This window comes from Pseudopipra pipra, chromosome 6 (genome assembly GCF_036250125.1).
Source record: "Pseudopipra pipra isolate bDixPip1 chromosome 6, bDixPip1.hap1, whole genome shotgun sequence".
Lineage (NCBI taxonomy): Eukaryota > Metazoa > Chordata > Aves > Passeriformes > Pipridae > Pseudopipra > Pseudopipra pipra.
The window spans coordinates 63,716,841-63,733,919 of record NC_087554.1 but is presented as its reverse complement, the minus strand read 5'-3'; the positions used below and the strand labels follow the sequence as shown (position 1 = coordinate 63,733,919).

The following is a 17,079-nucleotide window of genomic DNA, read 5'->3' as shown; positions in this document are numbered from 1 at the left end:
AGGCTACGCTGCAGGGCCTGTTCACAGGCGCGATCCCGCTACTGACCGCCACGGGAGCTTTGACCTGCTCCGTCTCCGACCTGGGCCGGTTCACCCCTCCTTAGTCAACCTGGTGTCCCGCAGCTCCCCGCGGGTCACCATATTGATGGCGGCCTTAGCTTGGACGCCCGCTCGGCACAGCGCCCTGCAGCCCAGAACTCCTGGGCTCAAGCGATCCGTCGGGCTCAGCCTCCCCGGTAGCTGGGACTACAGGCGCGCGCCACCGCGCCCGGCGGAGGAGGGGCCGGCACAGAGACCATACAGCGCTCACGGCCCGCACGGCACCGCCCCCGACCCGCCCCCCGGCCCTCCTACTTCCCCGTTCCCCCTCCTCCTTCTCATCCTCGTTCTCCTCCTTCCCTCCTTTCTCCCTGACCTTCGCCTTCCATCCCTTTCTCCTCCTTCCCCTTCCCCTTTTTCCCCTCCTTCCCTCCTTCCCTTCCCCTTTCCCTCCTCCCTCTTTCCCTTTTCCTTTTCGCTCTTCCCTCTTTTCCTTCTCCCTTTCCCTCCTCCCTCTTTCCCTTTTCCTTTTCGCCCTTCCCTCTTTTCCTTCTCCCTTTCCCCCCTCCCTCTTTCCCTTTTCCCTTTCCCCCTTCCCTCTTTTCCTTCTCCCTCTTTCCCTTTTCTTTTTCCCCCTCCCTCTTTCCCTTTTCCTTTTCCCCCTTCCCTCTTTTCCTTCTCCCTTTCCCTCCTCCCTCTTTCCCTTTTCCTTTTCCCCCTTCCCTCTTTCCCTTTTCCCTTTCCCCCTTCCCTCTTTTCCTTCTCCCTTTCCCTCCTCCCTCTTTCCCTTTTCCTTTTCCCCCTTCCCTCTTCTCCTTCTCTCTTCCCTCTTCCCTTTCCTTTTCCCTTCTCGCTTTCCTCCTCCTTTTTTCCCCTTTCCCCCTCCCCTTTCCCCCTTCTCTTTTCCCCTTTTCCTTTCCCCTTTCCGGTTCTCATTCCCCCCCTTCCCATTCACCTTTTTCCCCTTCCCCTTCCCTTCCTTCCCTCTTTCCCTTCCCTTTTCCCCTTTTCCTTTCCTTTTTCTCCTTCTTCCCCCTTCCACCTTTTCCCTTTCTCCTTCTCCTTTCCCCTTTCCTGTTTTCCTTCCTGCTTCCCTCTCCCACCTTTCTCCTTCTCCTTCCCCCTTTCCCTTTCCCTTTTTCTCTCCCCCTTCTCCTTCTTCCCCTCCTTCCTCCTTCCCCTTTTTCCTTTTCCTTTCCCCTTCCCCTCATTCCCCTTCTTCCCCTCCTTACCCTTTCTCCTTCCCTCTTCTCTTTCCCCTTCCCCTCCTTCCCCCTTCTTCCCTTTACCCCTTACCCTTCTCCCTCCCCTCCTATTTTCCCTTTCCCTCCTTCCCTTCTCACCCTCAGCACACATTCCCTTTTCCCAGCTGAGGAGGCAGCCAGGCCAAGGAAAGAGACCCTCGCCCCATCCTCAGCACAAACACCGATTTCTCATTTCTTACACAATTTGGGGGTTGTTCCCAAAGCCTCACAGTGGGATCAGGGGCATCTCTCCAATGAAGGAATTTCTTCAGAAGACTGTTTCTGGGCCCTCTCCCTCCCCTTGTATAAAGATCTAATATTTGGTTCCCTCTCTTCCCCTGCAGACCCCCTGTGAGATGTGATCCCTGCTCCTCTCTCCAGGATGGGATTCTCCACTCTCCTGGCTGGGATTCCTCACTGTCCCAGCTGAAATTCCTCACTGTGTCCTTGCTGCTTGAGCCTCAGCATTAACAGATCCCCATACCTTGCTGACCCATTCCCTATGGAAAAGGAAACTGCGTTTCTTTTCCATTCCAAGGCTGTGCTACAGGAAATATTCACCTACACCATCCCACTGCGGATCAACACTTGAATTTTGACCTGCTCCACTTCAACCTGGGCCAGTTCCCCCTTCCTTAGGCAACCTGGTGGCCCCCAGTTCCCTCAGGATCACCACATCCACGCCAAACTTCACACAGACACCCGCTCGGCACAGCTTGTTGCAGCCCAAAATCCCTGGAATGAAGCCGTGCTTTAACATCAGCCCCCCCAGCACTCAGATTACGGGCACAAACCACCATATCCAGCTATTTTCCAGGTTTCTGCGTATTCCTCGGCATCCATCCTGTGCAGACTCTGCCCGGCCACACAGTGGCAGTGGACAACTGACGGAATGTCCTTGGGCTGCCGGTAGTTTATGTTTGAAAACGGGTGGATGGATAGACAGGAAACATTTCTGAGCAGGTTTAAGCTCCTGAGAAAGCCCAAATTTCTCATTTTAAGCCAGAAGAGGCACACTCTGATGCTTTATTTCCATTTTAAGCCAAGTGAGGCACATCATGGAGCTGGATCTCCAGGATAGCTCTGTACGAGAGCAGATAAGGGATGTCGCACTCCCTGCTTTGAAACACTCCCCGGAGAGCAAAGCTTCCTGATTTGCCAGTGTTTTCCTAAGAGTGTAAAGCTCAGAGCCGAGGACACAAATGAGCTGTGACAGTAAATACCCGGCGGAGCACTCTAATGACACGCCCAGGAGCTGGAATGCCATCTCAGCCCGGAGCGGGCTGCCTAAGCCGGGTGTTTGAGAGATGGGAATTGAGCCGGGAACACGAACTGGGAAATCCTGCTGCCTGGCATTTCCCAGTTTAATAGTTCCATCTGCTGGGATCCTGCAAGCCTGCCGTGTTTCGAAATCACACGGCCCACCACAAAAACACGAGAGCACCCAGGAGAGCGGGGCTGGGGCAGCGCCTTCAGGTAGAACATCCCCGGGGAACGCAGGGCGCTCCTGCCTTTCCCCGGTGTTGCTTGACCCTTCTGTGGCTGCTCCCTGGCACAGAGAGCTGCCAAAAGAGGCTGGATCCCGGGGACAAAGGTGCCAAAAGAGGCTGGGTCCCGCTCTGTCACCCGGGCTGTGCTGCAGGGCCCGTTCACAGGCGCGATCCCGCTACTGATCGCCACGGGAGCTTTGACCTGCTCCGTCTCCGACCTGGGCCGGTTCACCCCTCCTTAGGCGACCTGGTGGCCCCCGGCTCCCCCGGGGCCACCATATCGATGCCGGCCTTAGCCTGGACGCCCGCTCGGCACAGCCCCTGCAGCCCAGAACTCCCGGGCTCACGCCGTCCTCCAGCCTCAGCCTCCCCGGAGCTTGGATTACAGGCACAAGCCACCGTGCCCGGCTGGCCACCGCCGCTGCCTCCGCTCTCCATCACTCTAGGAGCAGCTCCTGCAGCTCCTCCTGCCTCACCACGGCAGCTGGGAACTCGCAGCGGGATGAATTAATGCCTCAGCAGCGCAGCGGGAACACAGGGGAGGAGCATCGGACACGGGAAGCAAAATTCAGCTCTTCCAAGTGAACATTCAGTGCAATACTTTGGTTTAGAAAGCACAAGTTAAGCTGTTCTAAGCCCAAAATTTAAGTTCATGGTCCTTCTTTTGGATGTGTCCACTGAAAGCTTGGGAGGATCTGAAGAAAAGGGTCTGAGAGGCAGCCTGTTCACTGCAGGTGTAATGAGCTGAATGATTCTCAGAGAAGGACATCAAAGTAACAAAAATCTAATGGAAGGAGTAAAATGCAGGAGCCTCCTGCTTTTATCCATTCCCTGCCACAACAGGCAGCTGTTTAGAAACACTTGCACAGAGTATTTTTGATCTTCACTGTGTGTTTTGCCTCTCTCAGGGGTCTCAAAGAGACCTGCCCCAGGCAACCCATGGGAATAACTGCCAGGACTGGGGGTGCTGCAGGTCACCTCCCCTCTCTGATTCCACGAACGGCTCGAAGAATGGTCTCTGTATTGCATTTCTCCAGTGCAGAGGTCAAGGCAAGGGTGTCCTGCCCCAGCAGGGACGTGCCTCTGCTCCAGACACGGACACACCTCCTCCTGAAGGCACAGGGACACCTCCTGCCCTGCCAGACCCACTCGGGAGGTGTCTCAGCATTTCTTAGCGGAGCAAAGTCCAGGGCTAAAGTACACCTGGCAATCCCATCTCAGAGAAGAAAAACAAGATTTTCCCCTGTGCTGCACAAGCCTCAAGCCTTAAGGGCGTCAGGGCTGCACGGGAGAGATCCCACATCCTGTTCTGGGCTTCCATGATCTACTTAAGGAAGAGCTGTCTGTGACAGCTGGAGTTTTGGTTAAAGGCATTAGGATAACGATTTAGGGGTCATGGGCATGAGGAGGTGGAGGCTTGGCATCCACAAACAGGGGAGAAAGGCAAGCCATGCACACAGAGAGAACACTAAACACATCCAGGCATCTTCCACCCGCTCCTCCTGCCACTGACACAGGGATTTGTTCTTCATGCCACAAATACACACATTTAACATGTGAAAAACCACAGCAGGAGGGAATTGGGAGAGCAGGGCCATGAAACTACCTGTTTTCCCTGAGAAAATCTGATGGGAACGAGCTTGGCAGACTAAGGAGGGACAAGGATGACACAGATGTAGGTGTGACAGCGGTGCTGGGCTGCTGGTGAGGCACCAAAGCAACACTTAAAATAAAACCTGAGCCCATTCAGAGCTGGGGAAACCTCAGTTGCTCATTTTGAGCTCAGGGGCAGCTCTGCCCCGTGGAGCTTCTCTGACAGCCGGTTGCTTTGTCCTGCTCTGCGGGAGCAGCTGCTCCAGGATCCTGCTGAGCTTCTCCACGCAGGAGCTGTGGCTTTGTGCAGGGAGTTACAGCTAAGCTGAGCTCCAGCCTCCCAAAGAAACGGCTTGGGGATCCCACTGAGCTCCAAAGCTCCTGCCCTCTGAGGGCCAGGCAATCACAGAATCACAGCATGGAACCACAAAACACCCTGAGTGGGAAGGGACCCACGAGGATCATCGAGTGCAGTTCATGGCCCTGCACAGGACACCCCAAAAATCACACCCTGTGCCTCAGAAATTGGTTTTACCCTTGTTAAGGCTTCAGGATTTTTCAGGCTGATGTTGCCATGGTGGTGATCCAGGATTTTGACATATAGAGATTTAGTCAGGCAGTATCCCCCTCCCCAAAAAATTTCCTCTATCTCCTCCCGAAAATACCCTGGGAAACAGGGCCCAGTTTGTTTGCCAGTAACTTCAGACATTTTGATGTATTTAAGATATAAAATAACCCCAAAGAGCCTGGAATCAGAGAATCTCAGAATGGCTTGAAGTGAAAAGGACCTTAAAGACCATCCAGTTCCAACACCCTGCCATGGGTGTTGGAACTAGCCTAGGTTGCTCCAAGCCCCAAACAACCCGTCCTGGAACATTTCCGGGGATGGGGCAGCCACAGCTCCTCTGGGCAACCTATGCCAGGGCCTCACCACCCTCCCAGCCAAGAATTCCTTCCCAATATCCCATCTATCCCTGCCCTCTGTCAGTGGGAAGCCATTCCCTCTTGTCCTGTCCCTCCATCCTTTGTCCCAAGTCCCTCTTCAGCTCTCTTGGAGCCTCTTTAGGCACTGGGAAGGGCTCTAAGGTCTCCCAAAAGCCTTCCCTTCTCCAGGCTTCTTCCGGGTGTCGAGCTGTTTTTCCTGCTGGGAGGCCACTTTGGAAGAGCTCTTCCTTGCTTCCACAGGAGGCTGGAAGAATACCAGGGAGACCAGGACCAGGTTTCCCCCTGATGATAAATGTAGGATTTCTAGTGATTCTTCGGGATCCTCATTGCATCATTTCCATAGACACAGACTAACAGAAACCTGCTGCAGCCAGCATACTCTCCAACACTTCTTTTCCACCTCTACTCCTTCCCTAACTGTTTCATTCACCTTTTGGGAAGATCCCAAGGATCTGTTTGGTGCCACTCTGCTGTAGAACACACACCTCTGGAGGCTGCAGGATTAGTTTCCTGCCAATCCCAGCTGCGCTTGCACAGGCACAGGCGTTGCAGAATCACAGGAAACAGGGCCGAGACATCCCTGGGGACAATTCCCACCCCTCCCTGTCCACAGGCAGGAGTCACCACGGCCAAGTGCTCTCGGAAAGCGCCTCTTACCCTGACTCACCCCACCAGAGGACACTTGGCCCATTGTGTCACGTATCTCCGTGACAGATCTACCCGTGGAATGCCATTGTTATATTAAGGATATAATTTGTTTTCACAACAGGAGAATTTATCTAACACAGATACTAAGCCCAGAGCCTTATTATATTCCCTTTTCCTTCCTTGGAAAGCCACAAAGGCCTTTGAAGGATCAGTGCAAGAGAGGCTTTTCCCATCTCCCTCTGCCAATAGAGCAAGCAAAGATGGGCTACACCTTATTAAAACAGGTTTGGCCTGATGATCCAAACTGATTGGAATTTGATTTATATTCAAGGAGATAAAAACATGGATGGGTATCGATCCATTTCCTCGAGGTTTGGTTAATTCACTGTGACAGCACATGGACCACCGGTGGAGGACAGAACATGCCAACACAGCTGTACAAATCCATGGAAAACAATAAATGCAAACCCTGGTACCTACCCTGCCCACAAGTTCCTTAGGGATAATGAAAGATAAGGAACAGCCAGGCCCAGGTGAGTTACCACAAGGTCCTACAGGTATTTGTTATCTTTTCCCCCAGGTTTAACCCCCTAATCACTTTATTACCATAATTGCTTTTTACTCTCCAGGCTGTAAATCAGCAGTGTACAACAGGCACTCCATCCAGTGACATGCTGTCAGTCAGGGCTTACCTTTAAAATATTCAACTTGCTTTTAAAATATTTAACTTACTTTTAAAATATTTAACTTCTTCAGGCTACCCAGTAACTCGCTGGGGGTTACCAAGGCCCCGAAAAGGGTTTTAATTCTTAAGCAGATGTATGAAACTGAACCCCTTCTAAGAGCTCACATTTTTTGGGTAACCCAGAACATCTTCAGGTGTTTTAAGTGCTTTTGTTGGGTATTTGACCTTGAAAATCAATCAGCACCATAAGAGACCCTGTGCTATATCGAGCATATAGTGCCCAAAGGTGCATTTCTTTCCCTGGGGGTGGTTACAGGAGGTAGATTTATATCAATTTTCTTCAGGCTGAGCACCAAGGTGAAGAATCTGTCTTGCTCAGATCATCACACTTCATCTGTGGTGGCACGTTCCCATCCCACAGTGAATTAAGTCACTATCTTAAAAACAAGGACCTGTCTTTCAAAACTTCCTATGCTGGGACAAATTCCCAGTTTAAAGGCTCATCACTTTAAAATTCCCATTTTAAGGGCTGTGTTATCTCCTGGCTCTCCAAGGGGAGCTGCAGTGGCTCTGCAGGGACACAGACCTGGGATTCCTCTCACAGAAAAGCCTTTATTCGCTTTACTAAAGTTATGCCATTTCCATTCTGCTTCCCGTTTCCCGTCCTTCCTGTTCCTTCATGGAAACCAACAGGACTCTACACTGAAATGTTCCAAAAGTAGGTGGTGCTCTCTCTCCAGCTTCTCCCCCATTCCCTGGGGGATTGGTAAACGTGAGCTGCGGGAATTGACGTGCACAGGGTTTATTAGTGACTAATCTGAGATCTTAACTCCTGAAAGTGCTGAGTTCTCAGATGTCTTCTTGTTCTATCATCCTAAGGAGCACGAAGAATTACTTTAAAAACACATGCCAGGCCGTGTAAAACCTTCCTCTGGTGCACAGACAAAAAGGACAGGAAGTTTTCCTGAAGGGCAGGGAGGATCCTTGGAAAAAAAATCCCGGTGCAGGTGGAAAAGCATTTGCCTGAGTGAATCCCATTTCTTTTTCCGAGAAAAAATTTCTCCCTTGTGTGGGTGACCATGCACAGGAACAGATTGCCCAGAGAGGGTATGGAGTTTCCCTCACTGGAGATATTCCAGAACCACCTGGGCAAAATCCTGTGGAGATTGGACCAGAAGACCCACTGTGGACCCTTCCAACCTGACCCATCCTGGGATTCTACGACATTGTTGTCACATCCCCACATCCTCAGTTAAGCTTGGGCTGTCCTGTGTGAAGATGTGCAGCTGCACCACTTCTCTTTTTGAGATTGAGGATTTGAGACATGGATGATCAACTTTGGATTCTTCCAGCAGGTCACACAGTGGCAGAAGTGCAACCACAGCCTGGAGCAAACACGTCTCCTCTCGGTCACGGGCCCACTCAGGGCAGGACACACACCAGGAAAGGAGCAGGTCTGAGCTGGCAAAGGGATAACAGAGATCGGAGCAGCCTCTCCTTGCTGATATCAAGCACAGGCAGGCAGGATCCCTGCAGGGAGAGGAGCCGGGCAGGAAGCGGCCGCTGAGTCATGGGAAGGGCCTGTGCCCTGGGATCGGCCCCACAACGGCCCCAGTGCAGGAGCAGCTGGCACTGGAACACCTGAAGGTATTCCACAGGTCCCATCGCTCCCAGTTTAGCAAAAGGAGAGAAGGAGTTCTGGAAAGCTGTGAAACGGGCAAAGCCAAAGCTGGCCAAGCCCTGTTTGCACCCAATCCCGAAGGATTGGGACAACGCTCCAACAAACCACGAAAAGCTGTGATTCAAGAGGAGAGACCTGAGGAACATTACGTCAGGGTGCAAAATGTGGAGAAGGTGATGGAAAAGTAACTTTCCCACTTTGGTTACTCGTTGGGGTTTGTGCCTCGTGGTACCCACACAGGCACAGCCACCCCTTCCCACAGCCCCGACAGCCGAGTGTCCCAAACCCCATCCCGTGTTCCCCTGGCTGTGTGCTTCAACATCCATGTTTCCCAGCTGGTGAAGAAAGCCCCAAAGGAAACTCTCAGCTACTAAAAAGGAAAGTAGAACGATCTCAGCACGGTCACACCCTCCCCTCAACGCCTCACTCTGTCAGAACAAAAGCTCTAAAAAGCCATTTCCTGAAAGCGCAAAACGCTGCTCTGAGGCAGCGGGAAGGGCCATCCGTGCGGGAACACGGGCAAGGCAGGGCCTTAAAGCTCCTGACATCACCTCTCCCAAGTATTTTGAGGAGCACTCGTGGTCTCGTGCTGCCTGATTGACTGAACTTGTGCTCTCCAGCACGGAAGTGGCCACAGGGAGCGGAGCCAAGTAGAAACCCACTAACATCCACATCCTGATGGTAATTTTAGCCCTGCAAGTATTCAGCCCTCTGTTTAGATAAATATCCCTTGCTGGTTAGAGGAGGCTGAGCCAGCTGCATCCAGTGGGATCAGGGCTTGCTGTAAATCCCGATCCAGTTCAATAATTAGCAGTTTTATCTGCTGTTTTAATCATCAGAGCGTGAACTCTGGCACAGCAGGGACACTCCTGAGCCCTGGGTCAGCAGGACATGCCCCTGGCGCTGCCTCTCATTAGGAGAGGCCACGGATGGCATGTTTTCCTTGGCATCCTCCCTCTTTGCTCGCTGCTGGAAAGAGCAAAAGCTTCCTTGGAAACTCCTATTGACGTTGTAGAATCACAGAATTCCCTGAGTTGGAAGGGACCCACGAGGAAATCACTTCTTGCTTTAGTTTTCCGACCCCTGGCCCTGAACAGGACACCCCAACAATCCCACCTTGTCCCTGTCCAAACCCTCCTGGAGCTCTGGCAGCCTTGGGGCCGTGCCCACTGCCCTGGGGAGCCTGTTCAGTGCCAACCACCCTTGGGGGGAAGAGCCTTTTCCTGAGATCCAACCTAACCCTCCCCTGGCACAGCTCCAGCCATTCCCTCGGGTCCTGTCACTGGTCACAAGAGCTCGGTGCTTGATCCCTTAATAATTCTGTGGTCCAGGAAACCTCCTGTCCCTCTAAAGACACCAAAGCATTTCCCTTTGGCTGTCCCAAGGGGGATTTCTTTGCATGTGCCACATGCCTGCCATAAAAATAAACTCAAAATTTGGCATTTTTGATGGGATGGGAGGATCTGGTGAAGTCAGGTCCCCCAGACACAATCCCAAGGGAACACACACCGGGAGAAGATGGATCACATCCCCTGGAGACCCCGGAGTGATCAAGTACATCCTAGTGGAAGGTGTCCCTGCCCATGGCAGAGGGATGGAATGAGATGGGCTTTAAGGTCCCTTACAATGCAAACCACTCCGGGATTCTGGGATTCCGTGATTCTGCTTTTGTGTTCCCGATGCCGCTTCCCTTGTCTCTGCTCCACGGGCTCAGAAGGAGCCGCCAAACCAGAATTACTTTCCTGCCAGCAGGAATCATGTGTGCACCCCCTGTTCCAGCGCCCAGGCTGGGAGGAACAGCCCCGCAGTGTTCCCTGTCCAAGCCTCTCAGTGCTCCCTGTCCCAGCCCCGCTGGCACATTCCCAGGAGCGCAGGGCTGGGACAGGTCTCGGTTGCGGGACCGGCCCGACGTGTGTGAGCAGGAGCTGCTCTGTGTCACCCGGGCGTGCCGGGACACGGCTCCCGGAGCACCGGGGACGGACGTGGGCGAGCGCCGCGCTTCCAGAGGGGTTGTCCAGGGCTGGAGTTTCACCGATTGGAATTACAGGGAGTGTCCCGAGAGAACACGGAGTTGTAAACCCGATGATGCATCACAGAATCACAGAGTGGTTTGGGCTGAAAGGGACCAAAAGGATGATCCAGTGCCACCCCCTGCCATGGGCAGGGACACCTTCCACAAGCCCAGGTCGCTCCAAGCCCCGTCCAACCTGGCTTTGGACACTTCCAGGGATCCAGGGGCAGCCTGTGCCAGGGCCTCACCGCCCTCACAGTGCAGATCCACCATGCCCAGACAGGGATTTATCTCCACACATTCCCGGCTCTCTCCCGGTTCCCTGCGGCCGGTACCGGGCGCGGTCCCAGCCGGCCGCTGCCCCTTTAAGGTTCGCCCCGCCCCCCTGCGCGCGCCCCGCGCTGACGCGCGATCGCGTGGCGCCTCTCCCCACCGCGGCCCCGCCCCCCGCTCTCTCCCACCAATCAACGCTTAGGCCACGCCCCCTCCCTCCTCCTCCCTCCGCCCCGCGCGGGGCGCGGCACCGCCTCCCGCGCAGGCGCGGCGGGCGGGCGGGAAGGCGCGGGCGGAAGGCGGGCGGGGCGGGGCGCGGCGCGCGCGCGGCGCATGCGCGGGGGCGCGGCGGCGGCGGCGGCAGCGGGGCGGAAGCGGGCGCGGGCGCGCGCGGCCCCTGTTCCGGCGGCGGCGGGTGAGGGAGCGCGGCCCGGACCGCCCGGCACGGCCCGGGCACCCTCGGGGGGCACCGCCCGGCACCCATGAGCTGAGCGCCGCGGCCGCCGCACAGCCAGCAGCGGGCGGAGCCGCCGCCGCGGGCCCGGCGGAGCAGCGGGAGCCGCCTCCCCGGCGCCCCATGCGCGGCCCGCGCTGAGCCCCGCCCGCCCCCTCTCTCGCCGCCGGGGCCCGGCGCTCGCCCTGCCGCCCTCCCTTGGATGCCGCCGAGATGGGCAAGGTGCTGTCCAAGATCTTCGGGAACAAGGAGATGCGGATCCTGATGCTGGGGCTGGACGCGGCCGGCAAGACCACGATCCTGTACAAGCTGAAGCTGGGCCAGTCGGTGACCACCATCCCCACCGTGGGCTTCAACGTGGAGACCGTCACCTACAAGAACGTCAAGTTCAACGTGTGGGACGTGGGCGGCCAGGACAAGATCCGGCCCCTCTGGCGGCACTACTACACGGGCACGCAGGGGCTCATCTTCGTGGTGGACTGCGCCGACCGCGACCGCATCGACGAGGCGCGGCAGGAGCTGCACCGCATCATCAACGACCGGGAGATGCGGGACGCCATCATCCTCATCTTCGCCAACAAGCAGGACCTGCCCGACGCCATGAAACCCCACGAGATCCAGGAGAAACTGGGCCTGACCCGGATCAGGGATAGGAATTGGTATGTGCAGCCCTCCTGTGCCACGACGGGGGATGGACTCTACGAAGGGCTGACGTGGTTAACGTCCAATTATAAATCCTAATGGGGAGAGGAACTATTTAGTCTACAAAGAATTAAAGAAACAAACAAACAAACAGAAAAACAAATTTAAAAAAAAAATAACCCACGTGGCTTTCCAGAAGAATGATTCTCTACTGAAAAGTAAAAAAAAAAAAAAAAAATAAAAAGCATCCATAGGATTACGATCACCTTTCTGCCACCCTTTCCTCCTGCACCCTTGGCTGGATTCCTGTTCTAACTCCTCCTGCTTGGCGTTAGGATGCTCTAACCTCGGAATGGGACACGAACACAGGCACTAGATGCTATGCCAGACTTCCAGCAAACAGGGGAAGGACACATTGTAGACTTGCTAAGTAACTTTTTTTTTGTTGGTTTTTTTTTTGTTGTTGTTTCCTCTCGATAGCCCTTTGCTGGTTTGAATTATTTTGGGGGGATGTTGGGGGAGGGGGTCCATTTTTCAGTGTATGCTTTCTGGGTCTACTTTTTTTGATTATATATATTTTATTTTTTTTTTTTCCTCTCTCTCTCACTTTGCTGTAGATTGCTACTTTTTTGCATTCCTGCAGGGTATGTTGCTAGGTCGACTTCATCTAGTAAACTGAAAATTATTGCTTAAAATCAAACCGCAGTCTGTCTTTTTATATTAAGGACTTTTTTTTTTTTCTTCTTTTTTTTTTTTTTTTTTTTTAAAGAAAAGTTCTGTTAATCTGTAACTAAACAGCGACTCGGTCTGGCTCCACGGCTCAGGCTAACGAGGGGAATTCTTGCCTGCAGTGGCAGAGAGTGGGAATTCCACTGTTAACGTGTGTTTCGAAGTGCATATCGGGCGCCGGGAAATGTTAAGAACTGCTTTTGGAATGTCAGCTGGGGAGCTCTGCCCCGTCATACATCATGCATGAGGAGGGGATGCAAAGCAGCTCCCCACGCCACACAGCAAGCGAGACAGGAACGATGTCCGTAGTTCCAGGTCAGGGGTTTTTTTTGGTCTTAAAAATGACGTTTAGTTGCAGTTTTTTGCTACTCGGTGCCGGTCCCCCCCCGAGTGGAGGTTCCTTCCAAAAGCAGATGCAGCGTTACAAATGTTGCAGCGAGTTTTGCTTTAAATCGCAGATGTTTAGGCGAAAATCCAGCACTGACTTGCCTCTACCTTAAAAGGATTCCTGGTCCTTTCCAAACAGAAAGAAGGAAACTGTTGTTATTGTTATTATTTTTCCATGTAGGAGCCTTGAGAAAAGGGGCGAGTTCCGCGCTGAGCTCGACTCGAGCCCGGTGGTTTTGACATCAGTTATGGCCATTTTGAGGAAATCACTTCTTGCTTTAGTTTTCCAAGCCTGGACCGAGCTCCTGCGAGCAGCTGGAGCCTCCCGTGTGTCCCGGTGGTTGCTGTAGTCCTGTAGGAAAGGGAACTATGTTGGATGTGTGAAGCCCATTGAGTAACTACTAATGAGAGCTGGGAGGGGAGAGAAAGAGAGAGAGAGAGAGAATCGACGCTGAATGTAAACTTCCATAATTAGTTCTTAAAGGGCAAGCAGCTCGTTAGCCATGTCACAGCCTGTAGAGGTGACTGGCCAATCAAAAACCCCACCCAGGGCGAGTATTTGCATAAAAAACTCAATCAAGTATTAATTAACGCTGGGTGCACAAACTGTTAAAGCAGCTGGTTCTTATTCAGCCTTAAGGATTAACTTCAGATTTCCTCAAGGAGTTAGAACTCCGGTGGGGAATTCTAGGAATGTATGCTACAAAACCAGAAGAAAATGGCTTTTATTTTCCTTTTTTTTTTTTTTTTTTTAATCTCTCCTTAATTTTTTTGTTTGTTTTGGTTTTTTTTTTCCAAGAATATAAGTTTTACATGGCATTGGGGGCGTTACACTACATTGCTGCAGTGGTGACTCTGCATGGAGAGTACGTTGTATTATGGAGCTCTTACCAAAGATGTGTGGGAAGACAAAAATCCTGAATTCACTTCTGAAATCCAATGCTTTGCTCGAAGTCCTTTTAGAATATGGTTCCAAAAAGACTTGTCTGGATGTGGGTTGCAAATGGGACTGGATGGGTTCTTGGTGCTAGAAGATAGAGCACTGATGGACTTGGTGAGTTAGGGAGTCTGAAGAAGCTCAATGTAGAAATAACTCTTCAATCTCAGCCCTAAAGAAGAGGAAGTGGGATTAGTTTACTTTAATCCAAGGCTTTTTTGCCGTTGGAAAAAATCATTGCTCTATTTTCTAGCTTTTATTTTCCTTTTTTTTTTTTTTTCCTGTTGCTGTAACTTAACAAACAAGTGTGGTGGTATAAAAACTTAAAAAAAAAAACAATACAAGAGTATGGTTACTGTTTTCTTCTGGAGCATCAATAAAATAGCCAAGCACAAAGTAAATGCCTAAACTGGAAAACTTGAAGCTCTATTAATGGTTCTTGAACTTTCTTAAACCTATTCTCAGTCAACATGAAAACTTCAGTAACTTCATTTTTCGTCCGAGTTGGTTTCCTGTGTTTCCAAGTGCTGGGGCAGCCTTTGCGTTGACTTCACAACTTTGTATTCCCTTAGTGACTTTGTTATTCTGTTTTTGTAGGTGAAAGGAAACTGCTTTTGCTTCTGGAATTTTTTTAATGTTTTGGGGTTGTTTTTTTTGGGGGGGAGGGAGGAACAGGGAAGGAGAAAGGGGGAGAAAAAGTTACTGAAAGATGTGGCAGAGACGTCAAAAATAAAGGGCCGTCGGTACCGAACAAACCCCACAGGTTTCACTTCCAACATGTCCTTTCTGGGCTGTAGCTGAACCTCCACCACGAGGTAGTGGCTCACAGGCAGGATAAAGTGGGAATCCTGTACGAAACCCGGTGATTTCCCAAACCCATCTGGAGTTCCAAGCGCATCGATTTGTGTCCGTGTGAGTTCTGTGGAGTGAGTTCTGAGTGGCGTCAAATCGTGTCCGACCAGTGACTGAGTTTGTGGCCTGTGACCCCCCCTGACTGGAGTAACCAGGAATTCTGTGTTCTCAATATGGCTGTAGTGTTGGTAAAGAACTACTAAGCAGAAAAATAAAGCAATTACACAGCGGAGCTCTCCTGGTATGTTACTTATATTTAATTACGAGAGAAACAGAAAGGGGCAATCTGGTGGCGTTGTGCTGAGATAAAGAGGGCTCTGTTCTGGATCTCCCAGCTCGGAAGCCTGGCTGTAATTCCTTGGAGAATTAGATGAGTGACTATTTTTATAAGTGGAAAAGGATGGTGCTTCTTTAATATTCCCACTTGGCGTTTAATAACCTCGAGCAAATTTCAGTGTCAGGGTTATCCAGCCTCGGTGCCAGCCCCACGTAACTTGGGAAGCTGTTCCACGGAGGGGATTGCTTGGAAAGGGAGGACAGGAGGCCAGTGTAGGACACGCAGGGATGGACAAAAGGGCTGCTGAGTGACTCGAGGTGCTTGTGGAGCGACAGATGTGACGCTGGGGCTCTGTGGTGCCTGAGCAGGACACGAGTGAGCCGATAAAAGGACTTGGGCAGGTGCTGGGGCTGGGGGGGGCGGGATGGGAGCAGCGGGATACGGACACTGCGACAGCTGCCATCCCTTGGGAGAGGCAGCGGGGTCACAGCCTGGAGCTGGGCTGCTCAGGCTCTGCTGGCAGAGTCTCCAAGGTGGCTCCCACAGCTCCAGGTGTGAGGCCGAGTCTGGGAACTGTCTTCTTGTTGCAAAGCTTTTGGGAATCCTCGGGAAGCATCGTTACCTGGGCTAGTCAGTGGCATCCCTACCTGTGGCAGAGGGTTGGGAATAGATGGTCTTTGAGGTGCCTCCCCACCCAAACCATTCCATGGTTATCCAGCCAGGTGGGAGTCCCTGGGCTCAGGGGTGGTGGATTCCCTGCAAAGCCTTCCCCTTCCAGGGCGTTCGGGCTCTGTCTGCCTGGATGTCAGCTCAGGGTGTGGCTGTGTAAATGAACTTACTCTGGCTTAATTAAACTCCTCGGAGTTGGGAGACAGGGCTCCAGAGGGGGAAACTCGTGTCTCTCTCATTGTAGTAGTGAGTCACATCTCAAAATGCCGGCGCTTATCGGGCCGCGGGGAGCGTGACTCTGAACTGCACCCTGACTCACTCAGGGCTCTGCCCTCACTCACGGGGCTCTGATCCTCATGGACAGGGCTTGGAAAAAGTGTGCCTGCCGTTCCTAATGCGAGATTACCCCTGCTAATCCAAGTCCTCCTGAAGGAATGTGTCGTGCTTTAAAAATGTTGTCAGAACAGCTGGACACGAGGTCTGTGAGAGCCGGTGGTGGACCTGTGGTTATATCCCTTCTCACTGGGAATTGGGAATGGGAAAAGCAACTGCCAGGAGTGGAGAGCTCGCTGCAGAGAATGGAAGCAGCCTTGGTGTGAGCACTGTGACTCAGACTTCCCTCTAAAGCACGACTGTGCTTTTTATCTTGGATTTGCTTCCCGTATCTGTCCAGCCTGAAGGGCTCAGCGTGCAGGATCCGAAATCCCCTCAGCTTTGGAGCTTTCTGGAACGAAAAAGAAAAGCTTCCCCCTCACCTCATGGGGAAGAATCAGCTTCCAGGGGCTGTTGGTGAGAGAGTGTCACCTCTGCTGACTAACTCAGTTCCTCTTCTGGGGTCCCACGCGCGGCCCCGGCACCGCTCAGGGCTGTGTTTCGGAATTACGTCTGAGCCCACGCTCTCAGGGCTTCAGGCCGAGGTGGAGCCCCACAGTCCAGCTCACTTTCAAAACTGGGAGCACCCAGAGAGCAGAATGGTGTAATTTTAGCCCAGAGTGTTAGCTCTGGAGGGTGCAGGGCTGAGTCAGAGCTCGTGGGGAAGGTGGTTTTTACAGGCGGGAAATGGGGTGTGCGGCGGGTTGTCCAGGAAGTGCCTCTGCTCTTACTTAAGAACAGGTATCTCTGGCCTCCTTAAAAAAAGGAGGGGGGAAAGAAAAGAGTCAAGATGTGACTCATCTGCTGAGTCTCACAGCGGTTTAACAGGCTCTGGCTCCTGCTTTGCCTCTCAAGTTTTCCCTTCCAGAGGATGCACTTCACTCCTCTGCTCCTGGTTTCTTTAGTTGCATCTCCCAGGACAGCTTTAGTTAGGAAAAATACTTCAGCAGGGTTTAATGGGTGTCCTGAGAGATGGAAGTTGGTGATGCTTGGAAATTGGTAGCACTTAAAACACTTTGTTTTCCCCGTGAGTTTTCAGGTGAGGACACCTCCCAGGGGTGCCACCAGCAACTCCTGGATCTGTGGAGGTATCCTGGTGCCCAAATTGCCCTTCAGTGGGTGAAAACTCCTTCGGTGGTTAAACAGAGGAG

The 17,079-nt window shown here is 52.6% G+C and overlaps 1 protein-coding gene across 1 annotated transcript; it reads left to right on the top strand.

Annotated features, from left to right (window-relative positions):
• Positions 1-10,973: 10,973 nt before the first annotated feature.
• On the top strand, positions 10,974-14,842 carry ARF6 (ADP ribosylation factor 6). Its single transcript, XM_064659685.1, has one exon. It carries the CDS (start codon positions 11,277-11,279, stop codon positions 11,802-11,804), a length of 528 nt encoding a protein of 175 aa, XP_064515755.1. The 5' UTR covers positions 10,974-11,276; the 3' UTR covers positions 11,805-14,842.
• Positions 14,843-17,079: the final 2,237 nt, after the last annotated feature.

Excerpts from the sequence above, each read along its gene's own strand:
- ARF6 (XM_064659685.1), top strand. The coding sequence starts at position 11,277 with ATGGGCAAGGTGCTGTCCAAGATCTTCGGGAACAAGGAGATGCGGATC.